This window comes from Marmota flaviventris, chromosome 8 (genome assembly GCF_047511675.1).
Source record: "Marmota flaviventris isolate mMarFla1 chromosome 8, mMarFla1.hap1, whole genome shotgun sequence".
Classification (NCBI taxonomy): Eukaryota; Metazoa; Chordata; class Mammalia; order Rodentia; family Sciuridae; genus Marmota; species Marmota flaviventris.
The window spans coordinates 29759894-29778374 of record NC_092505.1 but is presented as its reverse complement, the minus strand read 5'-3'; the positions used below and the strand labels follow the sequence as shown (position 1 = coordinate 29778374).

Below are 18481 nucleotides of genomic sequence, written 5' to 3'. Positions count from 1 at the left end.
TCTAGCTGACAAGTTTCCGTTTTATTTTTATTTTATTGCAATTTATGTTTTATGAGTTGCAGACGTGGCATTTTATGATTTATTCTTGTTAGAATTATTTTGTTACTATATATACATGTATGTACATATTTTGGGGGGAGGGTACTATTGACTGAGGGCACTGGGTCTCATACATACTAAGTATGTGCTTTACCACTTAGCTATACCCCCAGTTTCTATTCCTATATTTTAAAATAGACATCCGTTTTGAGTATAAGTCTTTTTATAGCCTGACAATTTGAATCTAAAAATAAATGAGAAAAACAGACAATTGGTTTCTTAATGTATTCAGAAATATATACAAAATAAAGAGATGTGAAATAACTCACAAAGAAAACATAAATGTACATTTTTTTTCTATCTGAAATATCTAGATTATCGAGCAAATGACACAGTTCCTCCAACGATTCCATACAATCAATCATATGACCAGAATACGGGAGGATCCTACAACAGTTCGGATCGGGGCAGTAGTACATCTGGTAAGGGGATCCCAGGAAACATCAACCTCTCTGTTTAAAAGATGGTACAGCCCCAGATGGACTGAAGTATTAAATCACTTTATATCATTTGAATCTAATCTTTCTTTATATCAGGCTTGGGTTTTTGTTTTTTATATCAGACATGGGTCTTATTTTTTCAGTTTAAGGGACTGTATTCTCAGTAAACCATTTTATTTTCCATTAGGTATCAAATACTAAGCTCCCTGTTTTCTTCCTTTATCAGTAAATCAAAAATATGAACTAAAATTTAAAGGCAGCTACCACTAAACTTTAAAGGCAGCTGAAACTTTTTTCTCCCTTTTCCAAAATATAATGTAAGAAATGTTGTACATATCTGTAATCAGATAAATCTGTTACCATTTGAAACAATGCTATTAAAGCAAGTAACATTTAAGTACACTTCAGCACTATAAAAACCTGAGAGACAATAACCTGAGATCCAGCTACGGTCTCAGTTTATACTTTCTCTGTGATCCCTCAGTTCTTGTTCAGGAGCCTCATAAAGCAACCTCCCAGCCTCAATTTGTCCATGCCTCAAAAACCACAGAGACTCCTCCCTGTGGTCTTCATGCTGGGGCAGCTGTTTGCCAGCTGTTTTCCTGATAGGGGTTGCAGATGGGAGCTTGATGGTACTTAAGTCCTGTTTTTCTAATTAAAGGTGGTTCATTATTAGAACTAACATGTGGCAAGTCACACCACAATGAGAACAAACTAATTGATCTTGAATGGAGCATGTATCTGCAGGAGAGGGTAGAAATGGCACCTCCCAGCAACTGGATCAAAGTCATTGCTAGGTTCTTTTAGCCAAGTGTCTCTACCTCCTTCTGTAAAAAAACATCACATTCACAGTTTGCTGTCTTCTTTTAGCTAAAGTATGCTGGTTTAACATTTTCTAACCTGTGTTGAAATTTTTCCTATTAAAAGGAGCTTAGAAATGGCCCTTTTTCTTTGTAGATTTTCTCAGATTCTACTGTCCATTAATTTGTATTAACAGTGAAAATATTATTAATTTTTTTTCTTTTTTTAATTAAGTAAACTGACTTAAAAATGTCAAAGATCTACTTTTGGGAAAAACATAAAATATTTAAATATTAGATTGTTGATGTCATTTCATCTTTATATTTTTACTTATAGAGAAAATCATATTTTAATAGGGGAAAACCCCCATGATTCTAGGTTATTAATTTTCGATTGACCTTCTCCATCCCTTAGCTTAGACACTGAAACCATGAGGCCATGCTGCTATTCATCACCTGTTATTCTGTGGATATTTGGTAAAACGATTATAAAGGAGTGAGGTCTGGTGAAGGCAGGGAGCAAGCAAAGGAAGTACATGAAGTGCAGGAAAGGTCTGTGTGGGTCAAGCCACTCGGTCAGGTGGAGTTGCTACCATGCATGTGTCTCAGGAAATCCAGAGGAAGACACTGGCCTATGTCAACTCTGTCACGCATGCACAGTCACCCCAGTACATAACAACCGAGTGACAGAGAACAGAGACACCCAGGCTCAGGGCTGGAGTCACAGTTTATTAGTAACAGCCTGTTCCTCAGCCCACACTTGGTGTTGTAACATATCAAGACAAGAGCATCTGGCATAACAAACACTGCCGTTAGAAAATTCCCAAGTGACTTAAAAAAAAAAAAAAGTCCCACTGCCACTGAGTAAGCTATGACCTGTGTCATTTGCAGGGTGACGTGTAGCTGTTTAAGTTAGGATTAAAAAAAAAAAAAAGATCAAGATAATTCACTGATATTAAAGGATAACATGAGAAAAATCAATTATAATTCAATTGTAATTAACAATTATTGTCTATAATATAAATATGATTCTAAAATATATTCAGGGGGAGAACTTTATCCCCAGATACCTTTTGACCTGAGGTTTTAAAAAGGGAACATATGCATCTATGGTGTTCAAAGAATACACCAAATCTAAAATTGGAAAACTGTAGCTCTTGAAGAATTGGGTTATTTCAAACTATTAAGAACATTCAGCAACATTATTTTACTATAAGCCACAATTTTATAGAAACAGCAGCTGAGAAGATGTCTGTCCCTTTCTAAGAGCATTTTTTGGCTTCTTTTGTCATTAGTTATATTAGTTCTTCCAGCATTTATTCTCATCTGTATCTGCCTTTCTGAAGAAAACTAATAATTTCATTGTGCCCAAAACATTTCAATGGACAAGTACAAATTATATATATTCAGTGATTTAATGCAACAGTGGAACTCTAATAGATCGTATCTATATCATATTGTATTTTAGGTTTCAGCAATTAAATAATAGAAAGGCACTCCAGAAAATATGTCTACAGCTCATTTGTTTTAGATGATAATCCATAATGCAATTAATTACTGTAGGAAGATCACTATTAATGATATGACTTGTAAAATTCATTTATGGTTTTATTGCTTTTTTGCTATGTGTTCTACAGTTAAACTTGGGAATTCTTTGCTTCTTCTCTTCTATAAAATTCTGTTTAAAATTAATGAAGAAAAGTGTGTTTATCTCTATATACCTGAATAAATTATAAGATCATATTCACAGAAAATAATTAATCATGGATAATAGGAAAAAAAATTAAAGGCCAGGAATAAAAGACTTGTACTTCATTTCTTCTCTAGGAAGTCAAGGGCACAAGAAAGGGGCACGGACACCCAAGGTTCCCAAACAGGGTGGCATGAACTGGGCAGACCTGCTTCCTCCTCCCCCGGCACATCCTCCTCCCCATGGCAACAGTGAAGAGTACAGTATTTCTGTAGATGAAAGGTAGGCGGAACATCACCTGTGAATGGTATAAAAGATTTGCTTATACCCACCCAAGTAGTTGTTACACTATACTGCCAAGAGGAGACTGACTCCTGAAGTTCACAGTGTTATCTCTAAATAACACAATGCTGATCAGTAGCACTTTAAAACCCTCCTCAGGGATGCCCATAAAAGAATTAGTGCTCTAGAAACTTCTTTAGGAACTGGGAATTACACACACACACACACACACACACAGGAAATCTTGAGATTGTATGTATAGAATTTCACGTATGATTTGGTGATTTTCAAAATAGTCATGCACTGCATAAGGTCAATTCAGTCAATGTCAGACCACATATATGATGCTCTTCCCATGATATTAAAATGGAGCTGAAAAATTCCCATTGTCTTTTATTTTTACTGTATCTTTTCCATACTTAGATGTGCCTAGATGACTACTTCCCCTGGTGTTACAGATGCCTTCAGTATTAAGTATGATGATATACTGGTTCAGAGCTTAGGAGCAATAGGCTATATTATTTAGCCCGGTTTGTGTTCAATGCCATGGAAGTTTGTCTAAATCTACTCTGAAGTTCAGACAGTCATGAAATCCCCAAACAAGGTGTTTCCTAGAACGTGTTCCTATAGTTAAGTGATACATGACTGTGTTGGAATTTCTTTGACACATTGTTAAGTTTTCATAAAATAATTATGTGGATTTACATACCACAATTTCTGGAGACTACTTTTTTCTTAGCTATTATCACATTATGCTGAAAATTACTTGTAGAGGTTTAAACTTCCCTGAATTATTTCTCAGAAGGATTTAACAAGAACAAATAGTCCACATGAAAAAATGAAAAGTTAGAATGCTTCCTCTCATTCCAGAATCTTTATAATTGGATATGATAGCTCAAACAAAACAAAACAGCTGCTTTAGTAGTGAGATTAAAAGCAGAGAATTCTCTTGACTTAGAGAATTAACTACAAAAAAAAAAAAAGAAATCTACTTGGAAATAGTCTTTTCAATGACTTTATAGAAATAAAGGCTTTGTTTTTTAATTCTTATAAAAAAGTGTTTTGCAGTCCCAGCTGTGCGCAGAAAACAAAACTTCTGTGCTTCTCTTTTTTAATAATTTTTAAATAACATATATTTTTAAGTAAAATTTTTTTACAAAAATGTTAACAGGCGATTCCAATTATCCATAGTAGTTATGTTTTATAAAGTTACTGTGAACACTGAATTAGTGAATATGGAACCATTTGTCTCTAGGGGAAATACAGGGTTAGATTCTTTGAGCCTCAGGTCACAACATTTTTGTTGATCTGAGGCCTTTTTTTAATGTGTGTTTTGTTTAAAGCACCTTTATTTAATATATATTTTTCATTAATATAGTGTCATTTCTGAGAAAACGCATCTGTTACAGATGCATTTTCTCTGTTAGGCACATCACAACCCTCTTAAGTTAGGAGTGCCAAGCTGCATGTTAACATTTCCTCTGGGTGCCATTTTTAACAGGGAAATCACTGATATTAAGCAAGAAAATTTCAAGCAATGTGGCCCTAAATCAACTGTTCAAAGGATGTGAGAGCTGACAAAAGAAAGTATTTGTTGTCTTGTTTTGCTTCTGCTGGGGACATGCATGTCAGGTGGTTCAAATTTTTGGCGTCTTTTTGTATGTGTGAAGATGACCACAAAAACATCACTAGTATTGATATGGGGGTTTCAAATTCCCTGAATCAGTGAATTTGCGAATATAGAATCTGCAAATAGTGAAGATAAGTTTGGTCATAATAGTTTGTTTTCCAGGCTATTTTAATAGAATATTTTCTTCTATTTTAGTTGACTAAAAAGGGTTAAAATAAAATATGCTATTGTAGATTAAAAAAAAAAAAAAACACTACAGGATATACAACTACTCCCCAAAGAGAAAGATTTGTTTTACCTGCGAAGAATGAATCTAATCTGCTGATAGGTGTTTTTCACCTTGAAAATGATAAATCAATTAAGAGCAGGGATTTTTATGGATCCTGGGACCATGCAGAGATATGGACTTTTGCAGAACTAACATGGCAGGGTGTGGGAAAACTGGGAAGGCAAACGTAAGCCAGATTATGCCGATACTCAAATGCCTTGCTGCAGCATTTTTATTTTATTCTCTAAGCAATTAGAGAGCCATTTATTACTTGGAGCAAATGAATGACCTGACAGTGACTTGTATTATAGTAAAGCAATTTTGGAACAATGTGACCATGGTGAAGCAAGGAGTGACTGGCGGCAAAGAGATCAATTAAAAGATTATTGCAGTAGGACATGCAACAGATGAAAACAAGGGAACAGATTGTAGGAGAGTCCTTATAGGTAGAACAGAGATGAATTGTGGGACAGGTTAATGAAGAGGAGAAAGGAATAATTCTCTTCAAGATTACTAATTTGGATGGGTGAGCAAATTGCTTGGCTACTTGATAACAAAGGAAACATAAGAAGGAGTTACAAAAATTGAGGTAGGAGGATTAGGGAAGTAAAAAAAAAAAAAAAAAAACGATAAAAAGCAACCACATTATTTAAGCATCAGTTTTCCTAAGGTAAAGTAAACAAGGTGGGGTGGTAGAGAACGAATAAGAGAGAGCAGTAATCAAACAGTTTATATAATGCAGTACATCTTTGTCATTCTAATCATTAAACATATTCCTGGGATAAGATAAAATAGAAAAGTGTAAGTACTCTCCAGATTTATCTTGTCTCCTACCCAGATCTAGCCCAGGAGCAGAAGAGCATTTAATTATTTAGGGGTGTTGTATTTTTCACTTACCATCCTAAATGCAAACCAACCAGTTCATTTTGTGCCCAACTGAAGAAATAATGATCTATTTACATTTTCAAAAGAGAGTCCTATTGAACTATGTAAGTTGTTTCCAGTATCTCTCCCTTTGAAAGCATTTAGAAAGTCCTTTGCTCAGGGTCTAGAACTTCATCATCAGACTATCTGCAATGCCATCTTTGAATCTTCTTGAGCATATGTTGCACTGGAGGAATAGAACATACTAAGTACATTTGATATATACTAAATTAAACTATGTTAAGTGGATTTCTTTATTGTTTCTTTATGATTTCTCAGCCTGAATAATATGCTGATAATAAGTTACAATCTTGCAGAGAAAAATAGTATATGTTAATACTTCAAAAACCTTTATGATAGCAGACTTTTTAAAACAATGAATCCTTACTATGATTTAGAAGAATTAGCAGGGCAGTGACGTATTGCATTATATAAGTTGTAATTTCATTACATCTCTCTTGTTTATTCTCTACCACCTAAATTGATTACATTAGCTCCGGAAAGTTGATGTTCAAATCATGTGGTTGCTTTGTATCTTCTTTTGCTTTCCTAATCCCACTGTCTCTCTCTGTGTAACTCTTTTCCTCTGTTTTCTTTGTGATCAAGTAGCCTAGCAGTTTGCTCATTCATCCAAACTAGAAGTCTTTGTACAAAATTTTTCCTTTTCCTCTTCTTCATTAAGCTCTTCCACAATTCATTTCTCTCTTCATATTTGAAAACAAGTCAAAGCTGACATTCCACTTACTATAGCAATAGTTTATTGGGAGAAACTGAAGTAAGTCAGCATGTTCTCATAGTAACACATAACATGTTGTTTCAGCTATGATCAAGAAATGCCATGTCCTGTACCACCAGCACGGATGTATTTGCAGCAGGATGAATTAGAAGAGGAGGAAGATGAAAGAGGCCCCACACCTCCTGTGCGGGGAGCAGCTTCTTCTCCAGCTGCCGTGTCCTATAGCCATCAGTCAACTGCCACTCTGACCCCGTCCCCACAGGAAGAACTCCAGCCCATGTTGCAGGATTGCCCAGAGGAGATTGGCCATATGCAGCACCCACCTGACAGGCGGTATGTGGTTTAGAAATAAATTTTAGCAGAATCAGATCATTTCCACTACTTACTGAGTGCTGTCCCATGAAGTAGTTTTCAAATCACATGAGCATTTTCTTGGAGTATTTTCCCACAGTAAAGCCTGATAAAGGACATATCAGTAATACTGTTGACCATGACATTAGATTAATAGATCCCAGGGCACTTGCAACCATAAAATAATGGGCATTGATACTCACCCACTTATGATAATTACATTCATGTACATGTGGCCTGCTAGTCTCATGACATGTTATTGCTGGTGGGTGTTTTTTGTACTTTAACTTTCCTTGTGCATGAGCAAACCACTTCTTTCTTTAGAAAAACAAATTTTTCTCTTATCTTCTAAAATTGAGTTCCACATAATGATTTGTTCTTTCATAGCTGTAATGTCATAGTAGAATGAATGAGTTTGGTGTGTTCATTTTATGTTGACCTCAGATACCTTTACTTTGATATAGATTGGGATTATTTTATCCAGGTTACTACACAAAATGTGTGAGTGGGTGTGGGTGTGGGTGTGTGTGTTTAGACTTTTTACCCTAGTGAACATCATCATCCAATACATATTTTTGTTATCTGTGACTTCAGTTGTCATTTCTACCACATAAAAGCTATGACTGTATCATGTTAGCTCATCTTTCATTGTTGATGATATTGTTTGTACTATTTTATTGCCCTTGACACATTATAATATGTGTCTATTGCTTTCCATATTCCTAATATCATTTGAAATCGAGTATATCATTTGCCTCAGAAGATTTTCCCTCAATATTCTTGAATGAATAACAAATCCTGGTTTGTGCTGTTTGAATTTTATTCTGCAGATTAAGATAGAATTTGCAGTGTTTGCTAACAATTCTGTCATTAAGAAGTTATTACCAAATTCAAATCCTATACTTCTTAAACAGAAGGAAGTAGTTAAACCTTTCCCTGTGTGACAAGGGGAAACTTGGATTGCCATATATTTAAATAGTATTAACCTTTGAACTTCATGAAGATTGAGAGCAAATAAGTTGTCTTTCTTTCCTATTAGCATCACAAGCCATCTCAGCTACTCTTATTAGAAGCAAATGAGAGACGAACAGAGACCATTAAGCTTCTTTGGTTCTCTCAAGTAACCTATTTCCTTCCACTCTCCTCTGTGTGGCCTCTGGGACTCCAGATCTTCCTCCTGACTAACCTTTTTTTTTTTTTTTTAATTATTCCTTTTGTAATCCTTTTTACCTTCCTTGTAAACAAAAAAACAAATATGAGTTTCCTGTCATCTGTCTGGACATTACAGCCATAGGCTCTCCCTTCAATCCTCCCTTCTTTCTCTATTAACTATGTGGCTTGTAAACTTTCCTTAGCCTTCTCTCCCAGTTACAGACTCGCCTACTGCTGACTGTGGTTCAGCCACCTCCACCTTCCCAGTTCCTGGCTACAATTCTGCCCACTGTGTCCTAGCTTCTACACTTTTTGTTTCCATCTGTCTGCTGAAAGTAACTTCCTAATGCTAAAATCTAAAGACTTCTTTGTCCTTATTATTCTTGAGCTCTCTGCAATGATGGCAGTTTTATAAATTGTTATGAGAATTGAATGAGATAATGTATGTTAAGTACCTGCAGAGGGGTAAGTTTTCAGCAAATAATAGTTCCCTTTTGTCCTCCTCCTTGTGTATCACCCCATCACTTGATTTGACAATTATATTCGGATGGCTGTCAAATTTATTTAGCCAGCCCAGACCTTTTCCCTGTGTGTCACAATGATATTTTCACTTGGACATCTCCACATGTCTAAACCCAAATTGATCATCTTTGCTCCTTGTCCTACTTTAATGGCTACTTATTTATATACCAAGGGGATAGGCAAAAGCATAAAAAATACCTTTGATATTTGGAAATAAGCTGAATTATCCTTCTGCCTCATCTTTTGTCTTCATACCATCTATGAATTAAAATATTTACCATTTCCCTTTAATGCTAATTCCAAAATAGCCCACGATTGTGTTCCTTTGTTTCCATTTCTGTTGCTACTGGACCAGGGCCCCAATCCCTATCCCTTGGAATTTTCCCATACTCTTGAAATGATATCCATTTTTCTTTCCTTTCTCTCTTTACCTTCAAATGTTCTTTCATTGCATGGAAGTCTGGATCTGTTTCCCCCATTTCCAGTCCTCCTATGAAGCCCCGCACTCAAAGCCCCTGACCGTCCTCTCTTTCCCTTCCCACAATATTTCTAATTAGTCTGTTTGAAATTCTCTAAGTTTATCTTAAACTCACCCAACATCCTGGTCTAGGATGTGCTGTTTTTTGGTTGCTTGGCAAGCATTCTTCATCTTTCCAAGTCCTGCTCAGAAACACTCCGTGGAGCTTTCCTCTGATGGACTGGCAGAAATCCACCAGTCTTCTTTTTCATCATCATAAGGCTCTGTTCCCATCTCAGTTAATCAGTTTTCTTGTTGCTTTAGTATTTCCTATTTGTTTATCTGATGCTGTATTTAAATTCAAAGCTCTCTGATGTCAGAATTCATGTCTTACTCATGTCTTTGCATTCACAGATTTTCCCACTCCCCCACCCCAGTATATGATGGCTGGAATCTGATACTGAAAATGACCTACTTTCTACTGTTATAGGGTGACAAATACATGTATGATCTTGAAGTATACAGATGTGATTGAGAAAGACACCAAGTACCTGCAGCACTTAGAGTGAATTTAACTAGTTTTAGCTTTTAAGTTTTTTTATTTTCAGTCTATAAAGAAATTATGAATTTTATTTCCAGGATCATTGCTGGAAATAACACTGGACACTAATAAAAAGGTGGTGTGAGCCCATTAAAAAAAGAAAATCCTGTTAGTGCTTTTGAAATGGTGACTATAGACTCTGTATGACATTTTAAAAATACAGATAAGCAAAATGAAAATATAAAGTACCAATGATCTATATAGTCAGAAGCAGACACTGTTCAGAGCTCAGTAAAAATCCTTTCAATCTTTCATCTCTACCTGTTTTCACATTGTGTTGAATTTGTAGCTTGCCAGTATTATTTTGCAAGTTACTCTTTTCGCTGAACAGTGTATTTTTCTCTGTTGGTAACTTTCAGTGTAGACACTTGGGTTAAATAGATACTGTAATTTATGTAGCTCATTCCCTAATGTTGGCATTTAAATTGTGCCTACCCTGTTGAGACTAGATAGAGTGTTGGACTCTCATCTGTAGTTAAGTCCTTGAGTGAAGCCTCTTCTCAATCCTTTTACCTATTCAAACATCAGTCCCATCAGTCAATGACTTCTGTTTCTTATCATCCTGCCACTTCTCTAATGATGCAATCATTAGAGATAGATAGCTATTTCTCTACAGGTCTCATTCTAGAGCTTCAGACCCATATATCCCAGTACTTATTCCTGCAGATTTTTACTGCCTAAATATCACTCTGAGAGAAGCACATATATTCAGGCATAAATGCACTTTTCTTGTTCCAGCAGCCATTTTCTCATGCCTGCATTACAGTAATGTTCTGCTAAGTGGTCTCAGTGCCTTTGACCCTGTCCCTTCTTCAAACTGTGCCCCTGCAGCAGGGTGTACAGAGACATTTTCCTGAAATGCAATGCTGATCAAGTTTCATCAATGCTTGAAATCTCACAATGGTTTCCCATTCCCCTTAAAATAAAGACAAGATTCCTTAATGTAGCAATCAAGACCCTTTGTGATCTGACCCCTCTGTGGCTTCATCCTTGCCCACTGCCACACCCCCATCAATGAAAGTATTGTTTTACTCTTAAGTTTCTTCCAGTTCCTGGAAGAAGAACAGTTCTTGTTCACTTCAAGGTCTCTGCACATTCTGCCCAACTTCCTGGAACACTATTATCTGCTCCTTTTTCAGAGCTAACACCTATGTATTCTTTAAACTCAAAATTAAGTGGCAGATTCTCCTTCCCTAATACCACAATGAAGGGATGGGAGCCTGTTATATGTATTCCCACAACACCGTATATAGCCCCCATTAGGGTGCTGACTTAATGTATTATGATTGCACACATAATGAATTGTTGGTCTCTTCCACTGGACTACAAGTTCAAATAAGAAGTATATTTTATTCAGCTGAATTTCTAACATAGTGTCTGAATTCCTATCTCTATTGCTGTCTAACAAACTACTCTAAAACTTGGTGACCTATAACAACCATTTTATTTTATTCACAATCCCATGAATTTGGGATTCTGAAAAAATTCAGTTGGACAATTCATCTCTAATCTACGTGACTTTCGCCTGGTTGTGGGGGTAAGATCTCCTGCCAAGTTAGTTTTATCCCTCATATCTGATGTCCCAATATTCCTCAGCCTCCATCTCCAAAGTGTCATCACATAGCCTGGGCTTCTCATAATATAAGGTTTCAGGATAGAGACACTTTTAACATGTCAGCTGGTTTCAAAGAAGGCAGAAAGAGGAAGTTTTCAGATCAGTTTAGTACTATATTCGGGATAGGGGCATAATCTTACTCCTTCTATAGCCTATTGGTCAAAGCAGTCACAAAGTTCATCCTGATGTAACAATGTAGAACCAAATTCCCTCTCTCGTTTCAGAAGGTCATTTGAATTTACAGATATTATTATGGGTATTCTGAAAAATGAGGTCATCTCTGGCCCAGATATGTATAGTTAGTTTGTATTCAGTATGTATGCCTTAAAATTGAATCTTTATAATCCTTAGTCTCAAAATCTAGTAGGGACCACACAATAATAGAGGCACAATAGATGTTTAAAGAATAAATACATTGGGGCTGGGGTTGTGGCTCAGTGGCAGAGCGCTTGCCTCACACATGTGCAGCACTGGGTTTGATCCTCAGTACCACATAAAAGTAAACAAAGATATTGTGTCCATGTGTAACTAAAAAATTTAAAAAAAATAAATAAATACATTATTTTATGCTTGTTGATTAGGGGCATATGTAAATATTACAATATACATAACAAAAAGTTAATGAAAAAAGTATTATAATACCACAATAATAATTTTATAAGCCTTAAAGGCTTGCACTATTATTAATATTGCAATTTTCTTCTTATGAGCTTCTAGAATATTCCATATTGTCTAAAATTAGATAAACTAAATGACTAACATAGTGGCAACCCTTCTCTTTTTCTCATATAAGAACAATGAAAATAATATAATTAAACTGATACATATTGTTTCAAAAAAATTACACTATTGCATTCACTGCAGTTAATAATAAAAATACCTTGAACAGCAAAAATAGTTTTCATGTATGAAGTAGAAAATTGTCTGATGTTTTTTCATACAGACAAGTTGAATATGATATTGTTAGAAGGAAAAGAAAGAAAGAAGGTAAAGGAAAATTAAATATCTTGTCTTTTTACAAACTGGGTAATAGTTGATTATACAAAAAAATTGAAACTACACTAGTGTTAGAAAAAAGGATTTGAAAGGTATGGGGTTTTTTTCCCCTTTTGTCTTTTGCCTGGTACATGCTATATGGTGAACTGTAGAGACACCTGCTTTCATAAATTAATGGAATCACCCCTTTCTTTCTTGAACATATTTATGAAGGCATCATTTTCGCAGGAGCCTAGAGTGTTGTGAGTCACAGTCATATACTTGTACATTATTTCAGAAGATGCTGAAACCCCTCAGGGGGAGGAATCTAAAAGGTTGAGGTTCGTTTGCAACAAGCCCCACTTGAATGCAGCATCTCGAAATAGCTTTTTGTTTTCAAGTAGAATATATTACATATTTCAAACTGTACATGTTTATCACACATTCCCCGGGATGGCCTTATTTACAGATGGTTTGAATACATTTTTTTTTCCTGTCTTTCCTCAGAATTTGCACGTGTTGGTAGTAGTTAAAAGACAGCCCTTGTTTAACATTTTTGCTCTACAGAATGTGAATTATCCAAACAGCAATGCTGGCATCCTTTCACAGGGAAGCTGGCCATTCTACATCCCTTTATTGATGGTCAAAACAGTCCCCTTTGTACTAAAAACTCTTACATGACTGTAAAAAAAAAAAGAAGTTTCTTGTGGTATTTTGGATGTGCATGCTTACAAAGGCTGCAAATTAACTTTTAAGTATGCTATTTTATTGCATTCCAAATTAAACAAAGGTTTTCCTCCTATGTGTATGACAGAATCCACATTGAAACAATTATCCATTTTAATCTCTTAAATAACTCCAGCTTTGGCACATTTTTCATATTTCTTCTAGTGCCACACACAGACACATTACAAACCACCCAGAAATGAAAAATGATGAATTATATTAAAGAACCCTACATGTGTGAACATATAAAAAATGTGTAATAATGTACACTTATATACACATAGTCCTTTACTAAAACATGTTATTTTTGTTTCTTATGTTTTTAATTCAACTATAACTGAAACATACCTCTCCTGGCGTGCGCGCACATGCACACACACACACACACACACACACACACCTCTATTGGCATACATTGTGTGTGTGTGTGTGTGTGTGTGTGTTAATACCATTCCTAGAAGGAAGGAAGGTCATGATCTTGGAAGCAAAATTTGAGTTTAAATTCTGCATTTTAGACACCCTACTTTAAGAACTTTGAGAAAATCCTTAATTCCTCTGAATTTCAATATCCTCATATATAAAATGATAATTTAAAAAGTAACTCAGAAAATTGCTCCGAGAATTGAGATAACATTGTAAGATATGCTTAGATACAAAATATGTGCTCAGTGAGTTACTTGTTTTGTTTAAAATAATTATCATTTATTTTAACTGTCATGTGCTGAATCTGTGTTTTTTAATTCTATGAAATCAGGAGTGCAGGATCTGATGAGGTGCTGTCATGAACCTTCTGCATGATAGTCCCCCCATTGTGTCCCATCTTTGACCTGGCATCTTCTGAGCATCACTGTGTGTCTGTGTTTCCCTTTTTTGCAAGCATGCTCTTAATTAGGTGCTACTCTCTTGGTATTCTTCTCCCTTGGGAATAACACCTTTCCATGACTTTTCTTTCACTTAAGTCCAAATGCTCTCTATCTTCTCAGTCATCTTATATTCACTGGAGTAGATTGGGTAGTATTGGCAGAAAGACTACTTTTAACTGATGTTCTTCAAGCCTGTGGAGAGGTGGCTGAAACATCAGTTAATCTGTGAACTAAGACTGTGGGATACTACTTAATTTTACCCTCCGTTTTGATCCTTAACTAATTTCAGGTCATTAGAAAAAATACCTTTAAGCATGTTATTAAAGAGATAGATAGAATAACAGGAAAACCAAGGAAGTTTAAAACAGCCAATCACCTTCATTTAAACTCATAAATGAGTAAATTAGAGAAAAATCGCTCTTGGGTCCCATAGCTTTTAAAATGAATATATAGTATTATTTAATACATATATGTTACATACATATTAAAATATGAAAGGAATTGTGTTATGTGCTGAATATGTTTTTGTTAATTCTATGAAATTTTACTGTTTATAGTCTAGTTGAATTGACTTCGTTCACTTGGAATAGTAGAGTGGCAATAAAGGAAAGGGAAAGAAATGAATGTTTTTGGAGTGAATTGGGGATGAATGAATGTTGTCTTTGGCAATAATAAGCTATAGATAATTTGGAAAGTCTGTAGGACAAATACAAAGGTAGATGCTCCCCAAAAGAGTAATAATCAATGAAGTGGAACAAACTTATGTTATAGGTGCATACATGAATATTTCACAATGAACCACACTATTGTGTATAATTATAATGCACTAATAAAAACATTAAAATATGTATCACTTCCTATTTTAACTTTTATAAACTTTTCAATTCAACCGATAAACATGAGACTTAGCTGAGTATATTTCTATAAAACTTGAATAAAATGTACTGCAGGGAAGCCCCTAAGTGAGATACAACCCAAAGTAAAATCAAACTCGGATATAAAAGATTTATAGCATTTTTTTTTTTACTTCCTCTGTGCAAATCAGCTCAACAGAAGCAAAGATCAAATCAGTTTCCTTGTGAATTTCTGGTTGCTTCCTTGTGTCCTGACTTAGATAATGAGCTGAGCTGTTGCTCTTTATTCCTGTTCATGCAGAAGGCAGCCAGCGAGTCCTCCTCCACCTCCGCGGCCGATTTCTCCCCCGCACACCTATGGCTACATTTCAGGACCCCTGGTCTCAGATATGGATACGGATGCTCCAGAAGAGGAAGAAGATGAAGCCGACATGGAAGTTGCCAAAATGCAAACTAGAAGGCTTTTATTACGTGGGCTTGAGCAGACCCCTGCCTCAAGTGTTGGGGACCTGGAGAGCTCTGTCACTGGGTCCATGATCAACGGCTGGGGTTCAGCCTCAGAGGAGGACAACATCTCCAGTGGGCGTTCCAGTGTTAGTTCTTCCGATGGCTCCTTTTTCACTGATGCTGATTTTGCCCAGGCAGTGGCAGCGGCCGCAGAGTATGCTGGTCTGAAAGTGGCGCGAAGGCAGATGCAGGATGCTGGTGGTAAGTCGGGCAGTTTCCCCAAGCCACAAAGAAAGCTCAGTGCTGATTAGCACCTATGGTTTGGTGTCTAATTTATAACCACTTTTTCTTTTCTTTTTTAATTGAGTAAGGAAATCAAAGTCCAAGAATATGATTTATTTGTATTATTTTCTTTCTTTCCTTCCTTTTTTTTTCGTCAAACTTCTAAATTCTGCATTTATTTAATAAACGCTATATAAATGAGAGTAAAAAGAAGCTAATTCAAATGTCCTCATTTTAAGTATAATTGTAAAAATATATATGACTGTATATCTGTGTGTCTGTTTCACACTGATTGGTCTAGTTTCTTTAAGGTATGTATTTACTCAGTTAAATGAGCTTTGTGTTGCTCAATGCATAGTATGTATAAAGTAACCCAGATAAAATTTATTGTGATAATTCTTTTATTTCATTTAATCAGATGTTCTGTCAAAGAAATATTTACATATCCAGGTGGGACAGTCAGCCATTGGAAAATAGGCTATTTCTTTTTGAAACTCATTTCCTCGTGTCTTTTCAAACTAGAATATTAATTTAATTGGGAAAAATTAAAGATTTGGATAATACACACACATTTTCAAGCATAAATATTTTCCCTCTTTGATCTAATAATTGAGAGAGAGCAGGTTTTAATCCAGATGCACATTATAAATTTTCTATTTCCCTTTCTCATTGCCAGTAACCTATTTTTAATGAGAATGTATCTCTTCTTATGTTTTAACCCATTTTTGCTTATTGCCTTCTCCTCCCAAGTATGATAAAGAAAATAATTTGAATATAAAACATATTTTATGATTTAATTTGTGTAGGATGAATATATATTTACATGAAGACATACATTCATATTATTGTGTGGTGCGTGTGCGTCTGTGTGTGTGTGCACACGCATGCATCTGTATTTCTGGAGCTGTAAAAATGCAAGTAGTAGAATAAAAGAATGTGGTCATCAAAAAAAGAGATAATATTTAGGGAAAAGAAAAGACTATCACAACAATTGATACTTGTTACTTAGTTGTTTTATTAACAACTACCACATTGGTAATTTTCTGTTTTCTAGATACTTCATTTGTCATTATTTTTTATCAGTATAGAATATTTTCAGAGAAAATTTAACTTGCATCGTTAAGTCATCTCTATAAATTTTTTATCCTGAATATGTTGCAGAAAAAAAGATTTCTAATTTTCTTCATCCTATTACTATGGAATATATATATATATATATATATATATATATATATATATATATTTATTTATTTTAGTCAGGTCTATATTTTATGAAATTTGGACTAATATCTTTTCTTCCAGTAGCTGCTGAATTCAGTAAAATATGCAAACCTAATTCTCTTAATGAATAAATAACCTTATATATAGCTTTTGTTTCCCTTTCCTCTTTAATTCTCTGTTAAAAAAAAATACAGGAAATTAAGCATCTCAGACCACTACTTTCCGATTGCATTAAGGGTGTTTTTCAGTTCATTAAATCAGGAAAACATAGAAATGATGTTGAAAATTCATCTGTAAAGGACTTTATGCCTCAGGGTCTATGAGCAGTGGATGGCCTTACACAATAGAATGAGTGATGGGCTTCCTCTCAGCCCTAATTCTCTGTTTTCATGGATATGTAACTTTAATTGTAATAGTCTCTATCACAGCTAAGGAGAGGTTTTGGTTTAATATTTTATTATATTGTAATTGAGTAGCATTTCTGGTTTTCTCTTGGCTCATGATTATAATGAACTAAATACATGTCTGCCTATTGCAGTGTTCTTTTCAGGAAATGGTGATGCTCACCATGTGACTTGAAGTTAATATAAATGAATAATCCAATCACCTTGCTTCTCACTTGGCTGCATTAATGTCTATTATTTAATATGCTTGGGTTAGCATTTTTAAATGTGTTCATTTCTCTATATGTGGCTTCTTCTGTTTATAGTCAATATATATGTTGTCGGGTCTGTTTGAAATTTCTTATGGTACTAAGGAGTTCTGGGTTTGTGACTGGATTTTGTAGAAACCAAAATAGGGAAGGTCACCAGAAGGCCAGTGGCTCTTCATTGCCCTTCTGGGTTAAGTATGTTGTACCTGTTGTAATAGATCATCTACGTAGGAGAGCCAGAGAATTTGATAGCACTGAAATGCACCATGTCTGATTGGTAAATTCAGTTCCCATTGGTATCTGGGAGTAATGTTTCTCCAAAAATAAATAACCAAAACTACCTCTACCTCCACCAAAACACAGTGTTTAGAAGAGTCACATTATCTAGAATCAGCAAATATCTTGAGACAGAAAAGGGATATAAGTCATTTTTGGTTCATCTAAATATGTGAGATAGATAATTTTAGATCACCTCAAAAGAAATACATTGGATTCTGCCATCATAGAATGTCAAAAATACATATTTAGCTAAAATAAGGACGTGATTAGAACAGTTCATTCTTAGAACATGAATTTTTTAAGGACTCTGACTCTTTGGAGAAAACAACAAACATTGAATATATTATGCAAAATTTTAATTAATATTTTTGTCCAAGAACATATTACTAACACTAGTTGCAAAAATATGGGAATGTGGGGCTAGGGATATAGCTTAGTTGGTAGAGTACTTGCTTCACATACACAAGGCCCTAGGTTCAATAGCCAGCACCACAAAAAAAAAAAAAAAAAAAAAGGAATGTTTTTCTTTACCAAATAAGTATCATCAGCCTACTATTTGTTAGATTTTATTCAAGTGATTTTTAAAATTAGGACTGTTCCTAGCTTCAGTGTTTT

The 18481-nt window shown here is 35.1% G+C and overlaps 1 protein-coding gene across 4 annotated transcripts in view; it reads left to right on the top strand.

The window, feature by feature from the left end:
- Window positions 1-18481, top strand: part of Robo1 (roundabout guidance receptor 1) — a 408161-nt gene that overhangs the window by 370828 nt on the left and 18852 nt on the right. For all 4 annotated transcript variants that reach the window (XM_071615134.1, XM_071615132.1, XM_071615133.1 and 1 more), the window contains 4 exons: window positions 414-521; window positions 3167-3311; window positions 6954-7202; window positions 15287-15693. In XM_071615134.1, the coding sequence (XP_071471235.1) occupies window positions 414-521; window positions 3167-3311; window positions 6954-7202; window positions 15287-15693 (909 nt within the window). The remainder of the gene's footprint in view (window positions 1-413; window positions 522-3166; window positions 3312-6953; window positions 7203-15286; window positions 15694-18481) is intronic.